The sequence below is a fragment of the Microtus ochrogaster genome, chromosome 22 (assembly GCF_000317375.1).
Source record: "Microtus ochrogaster isolate Prairie Vole_2 chromosome 22, MicOch1.0, whole genome shotgun sequence".
NCBI classification, from domain to species: Eukaryota; Metazoa; Chordata; class Mammalia; order Rodentia; family Cricetidae; genus Microtus; species Microtus ochrogaster.
Genome location: NC_022023.1, coordinates 1,097,640 through 1,103,447, shown reverse-complemented (window position 1 = coordinate 1,103,447; position 5,808 = coordinate 1,097,640). Strand labels below are relative to the sequence as shown.

General features: G+C 50.1%; 1 protein-coding gene across 2 annotated transcripts in view; it reads left to right on the top strand.

Annotated features, from left to right (window-relative positions):
• Map6 (microtubule associated protein 6) overlaps positions 1-5,575 on the top strand; it is a 60,718-nt gene extending 55,143 nt beyond the window's left edge. For both annotated transcript variants that reach the window (XM_026784376.1, XM_005357521.2), the window contains one exon: positions 4,410-5,575. In XM_026784376.1, the coding sequence (XP_026640177.1) occupies positions 4,410-5,439 (1,030 nt within the window). In that variant the 3' untranslated portion in view covers positions 5,440-5,575. The remainder of the gene's footprint in view (positions 1-4,409) is intronic.
• The last annotated feature ends 233 nt before the right edge of the window (positions 5,576-5,808 follow it).

Below are 5,808 nucleotides of genomic sequence, written 5' to 3'. Positions count from 1 at the left end.
GGAGTGGGACCCACGGGCAGGAGAGGGGAGCGGACGGCGGGAGTGGGACCCACGGGCAGGAGAGGGGAGCGGACGGCGGGAGTGGGACCCACGGGCAGGAGAGGGGAGCGGACGGCGGGAGTGGGACCCACAGGCAGGAGAGGGGAGGGAGTGGCAGCCATTCAAATGTTCAAATGCATATAGCTGCATTTATTTATTTATTATTTTATTTTGAGATGCGGTTTCTGTGTGTAGCTTTGGAGCCTGACACTCGCTGTGTAGACCAGGCTGGCCTTGAACTCACAGAGATCCGCCTGGCATTAAAGGCGTGCCCCACCACCACACCTGGCATTGTCCGGTTCTTGTGTGGCACTCCCCAGAAGTGCTGAGGGTACAGCACAGAAGTTTGTTTTTGCCTCTTGCCAATAGGAGGAAAACAGCATCCTACTGTTGGGCTGTGTGTCCGAAAGACCCAGTGTTGCTCACTGTCCCATGGGCTGATCGGATGACTCATTCCCCAGAGCCGCTTTCTTTCCCAGATTTTACTTCTGATAAACTGCCAGAGACACATGCTTGGGTTTTCCTTACAAGTGTCGTAAGCCAGAAGGTGGTTTTGGGTCTGTGTTTTGAGATAGGTTTCATAAAGCCCAGGTTAGCCTCCAACTTTTAATGCAGTCAGGATAACCATGAACTCATGTTCCTCCTGCCACCCCTCCTCCTCCTCCCAAGTGATGGGACTCAGGCCTGGCTTCCGTGTCTAGTTTATACGGTTCTCAGATGGAACCCACTGAGGGACAGCCCCAATTCCCCAGAATTTTTAAAATTATTTGTGTCTTGACTGAATTTGCAAAAATTACATAAGAAAAAAATCAAATAATTTATAAGTGCAACTTATTTAATTACATGCTTTATATTGGAGTAATAAACTAATTTTAGATGGTCTAATTCACCAAACTAACTTGAACTTCTGAACTAAATCTACACAGACTTTTCCTAAAGCTAATAACAAAAAAAAAAAAAAGAAGAGAAGCATATTTTGAGTTTATTTAGCTCATTTCTCCAATGGAGTCTTTTTTGGTTTTTCGAGACAGAGTTTCTCTGTAGCTTTGGATCCTGTCCTGGAACTAGCTCTTGTAGACCAGGCTGGCCTCAAACTCACAAAGATCCTCCTGCCTCTGCCTCCCGAGTGCTGGGATTAAAGGTGTGCACCACCACTGCCCAGATCATTTCTAGTCTTTTAAAAACATGCAGTGTGTGTCTGTGTGTGTGTGTGACTGTGTGTGTGTCTGAGTGTGTGTATGTGTCTGAGTGTGTGAGTGTGTGTGTGTATGTGTGTGTCTGAGTGTGTGTGTCTGTGTGTGTATATGTGTGTGTGTCTGAGTGTGTGTGCGTGTGTGTGTGTGTCTGTCTGAGTGTATTCTGTGCATGCATGCAGGAGTCTACTGAAATCAGAAGAGGTTTCCTATCCCCTGCAACTGGAGTTACAATCAGTTGTGAGCCACCACGTGGGTGCTAGGAACTGAACTCAGATCCTCTGTGTGCTCTTAACCTCTGAGCCACCTTTCCAGCCCCTTTTTATCTTTTAAAAAAAGTTATAATTACATTTATTTATGTGGGTGTGTGCATGCATGTATATGGGCAAATGCACACATGTTTCAGTCAGAGAATGGACTTGTGGAAGTTGGTTCTTTCCGTTACGTGGGTTCGGGAAAATGAAGGGAGTGTCACGCTTGGAAGCAGGCTATCTTGCTGGCCACCATTTCTAATCTTAATCCTAAAACTCATGATTAAGAAGATTTAACTACTAAGGTAAGGGTTTACTGACAGATCAATATGGGGTTAGAGCCGTATTGATCAAACATGGCAGAGAAGGTTCAGGCTTAGAGCCAAGGCTGCAAGCACCCAGGCTTGAGGGCTGCCCTTGTTTATAAACTTTGGGTCAGCAGGGGGCGCTAATGCCCCGCTGATGGGATTGAGGCTGCAGCGGAGGTCCTGAGTTTGGCCTGGCTGCTCTCCCTGAGCTTCTGTAAGATGGCACCCAGGTCACCCAAAGATCTGAAGAGACAAATCTAACAGGGTTCCTGCTTGGGTCCCTTCTAAGTTCTTTGTCGCTGGAGGGTCGTTAGTGCCCGTTTGGATTCTGCACCCTCTCACAGCCCTGCCTTGCTTCCTGCTTACATACTCTTAGCTTCTAGGGTGACAGCCTGGCCAGGGCAGCTAGGCTCCGTGTGGCGCTGAGCCAGAAGGCTGAAGTGGCCTTCTCTTGCCTCTGTATTGTTCAATGATAGCAACAAGGACAGGATAGACAGGCTACTTACATCATAACTGTGCAATCTGCTGAGACAGCCATTCCCAGGCAACCTGAGATCCTAAACACAGCAGAGAGCTGCACTGTGGAGTAAAAATAAGCGGGATATGTGGTGTTTTGCTTCTAGTTAAATAGAGACTCGTACAACTGCCCGATGCCAACCATGGTTCAAACGCTCTGTGTCCCTGCCTGCCAATCATTACATATTCCTGCATTAATATCAGTACAAACAATGAACAGATGAGAAGACAGAGGCCCATAGGGTTAAACTGTAATTAGGAGAAAATATCCTGACGTAGGGAAGGCTAGCAAAATATCAGGGGGTAGAGTACTTGCCTAGTTCAGTGCTCGAACTGTATGAAACAAAACAAACAAAACAAAATGCAGCACCCCTGTGATCCTAACATTCTAGTGGTAGAGGCAGGAGGCAGAAGTTCCAAGTCATCCCCAAGGATGTGGCTCAGTGGTACACCCAGCACTTACTCTATAGGACCAAAAGCCCTGAGTTCCAGCCCCAGTCCAGCAGCGCCAAAAAGAAAAGGGAAACAAAATAAGAGAAATCTGACTAGGGGGCCTGCAGAGCTGACTCAGCAGTTAAAGCATCTGTTGCTCTTCAGGGGGGGCCAGGTTAGATTTCCAACACCTGCGAGGTGGCTCGCACCCATCCGCAACTCCAGTTCCAGGAAATCTGTATATATATATATATATATGTATATGTATATGTATATGTGTATATACATATATATATATGCTTATACACACACACACACACATATATATATATACATAAAACCTGTCAGGGTCTATTAAAATGCTCACTTGGGTCTAACCTTACAGATTCTGTTGTTATGAAGTATAAATGAATAATAGCTGAGAAGTGTCTTATATTAAAGACTGCTGTGAGCCAGGCCCTCGGAGAGAAAGCACACAGGCCCCAGAAGCAGAAAGATCTAGGATCTAGTTCCTGCCAGTACCGCACCTCCTCTTCACCTGCTGTCTCCAGACCTCAGCTTCTGAGCTGAACAAGCAGGGTGTGTCTCACACCCGTGTGTTTCAGAGGGCTTCTGTCTCGCCGGTATGAGCCGTAGGAAGAAGTGATTTGGCAGGTGGAATGTGCCTGGGTGTGCAAGGGTTTGTGATACGGGCTGAGCAATGCCAGTCTTGGTGTGCAATGCGGTGTCTTTCAGCCTGGCCTACGAGGAAGGTGTGTGCGGTGTAGATCAGAAGGCTCCAGAATGGCCAGGTCTGAGTTGGCGATGTTTGCCCTCAGGTGGCGGCGTTCACGCATGCGCTCTGCAATGAGCGTGGACCGAGGGATGGGTGGGAGATAGCAGTCACATAGGGCAAGTATCCCAGGAAGGCTTTGGAGAGGGGTTGGGGCACTTGGGTTTGGGGAATAATCCCAGGAGCCCTAGAACCAATGAATTCAAGAGTCTGGGGACGGAGTGGAAGTGCCGATGGAGAAAGGGTACCAGGGACCTGGGTGGGGAGCAGGCAATGTGGGGTACACTGCATGCAGAGAGCCGAGCAGCTATATTTTAAACAATTCATTTTTATTATTACCATGTGCGGACTTAAATACTCTTTCTCTTGTGTGTGTTTGGGGGGGTGGTAAGAAGGATATTCTTAACCACCCTTTCCTGATATGCCATAGACCCTTGTCCTTGCCAGTAACCACCCCTTAATAGAGTCAGGGGAGGAAAGGAACCTTGGAAAAGACTAGGGAAATGACAAAGCCGTTGGGTCTCCATAAGCATTGAGCAGATAGTTAAGACGAGGCTCCAAGGATGGACCCTGAAGTATAGGAAGAAGTAGGGCTGGATGGAGTATGGGTTGGGGGGACCTTCTGTGGGCATTACTGCTGCTGTCTCCCAGGCACCGTGCCCTCTGCCACATGCAGGTTATAATCAATTGGCAAACACACTGAACAACTGACTCCCTGGGCTGCCCTTCCTCCCACCCTGCACCCACTCTGGATGCAGAAGTCCGACTTTCTCTCGATTCTCCGCTAAGAGCTACCCTGCCGAGGCCCTACGAGGCTGAGTCTCATCAGGCAATCTGTGTTCTGCCCTCTCCCTGGCCGATGCTTGACCCTCAGTGACCGCCTCTCTCTCCTTTGCAGGAGCCGGGTCCAACCCGCCAGTGACGCACAGAATCGAGGTCCTGTAGCCAAAGAACCCCACAAGGATCAAGGTCCTGTGGTCCCAGGGCTTTCGAAAGGCCAAGGTCCTGTGGTCCAAGAGCCGCTGAAGGACCAAGGCCCCATGGTGCCAGAACTGTCAAAGGATCACGGTCCCGTGGCCCCCGGGTCCATAAAGGATCAAGGCCCTCTACCCCTGGCCCCTCCAAAGGATCAAGGTGCTGTACTCCCAGGGCCCATGAAGGATCTGGGTCCGGTGGCCCCAGCACCAGTCAAGGATCAAGACCAGGTGGCATCCGAGCCTTTAAAGAACAAAGATTCTGTCATCTTAGCACCAGCCGAAGCCCAAAGCCCGTTGCTGCCGGAGCCGCTGAAGAATCAGAGTCCCGTGGTTCCAGCCAGAGCGAAGGATCAAAGCTCCTCAACACCAGCACTTCTCAAGGACACGGGTCCTATGGCCCCCGAACCTGGGAAAGAGGGAACTCCCGTGGTCCCCGAGCGTAGGAAGGACCAGAATGCCACAGTCACAGCGCCTTTGAAAAATGAAACCCCTGAGGTCTCTGAGTCCATGAAGAAGCAAGGCTTAGCTGACCCAGAGCCAGTCAAAGGTATAGGTACAGATACCGTGGTCCCCAGGCAGATGAAGGGCTATGATTCCGTGTTCATAACACCTGTAAAGAGCCAAGGTCCAGTGGCCCCTGAGCCGGTGAAGAGCCAAGACCCCATTATCCCAACACTAGCCAAGGATCAAGGTCCCATGGTCCCAGAACCTCCAAAGAATCAAAGCCCTGTGGTCCTTGGTCCTGTAAAGAATCAAGACCCTCTTTTCCCAGTACCTCTGAAGGGTCAGGATCCCCTGGTGCCAGCCCCAACAAAGGACCAAGGTCCTGCGGCCCCTGACCCTCTGAAGATTCAAGGTCCCAGAGGCCCTCAGCTGTCCACGGTGTCACCTTCACCCCCAGTCATGATCCCAACCGTTCCCCATGCAGAATATTTTGAGGGATCCCCTTGATTCCCCTGAAATGCCATGAAGGAGCAGGCCATGGAAGAGCTCCCCTCCTGGGGAGGCAAAGACATATATTTATTCTGCATGAAACCGTGCTGTATAGTCTTGCTGGAATCTAATAAAACCGGTCCCTCTGGCTCAACAGTGTCTTTCTCTGGCTCTGTGTGCTGGAGTGTGTAGCGTGTATGCTTGTGTGTGTGCATGCCATGCGCACCGGAGAGCAGGGCAGTCAGTCTGTGAAGTCAGAAACACCCATCTGTCAGCATGACCCAGGGGTGCATGGGTGCTGGGTGGTTTTCCCTGGACAGATGGACACGGGTACATATCCATTTGCCCCTCATGGGTCCCACACATCTAGTTTAGCAACCAGTGAGT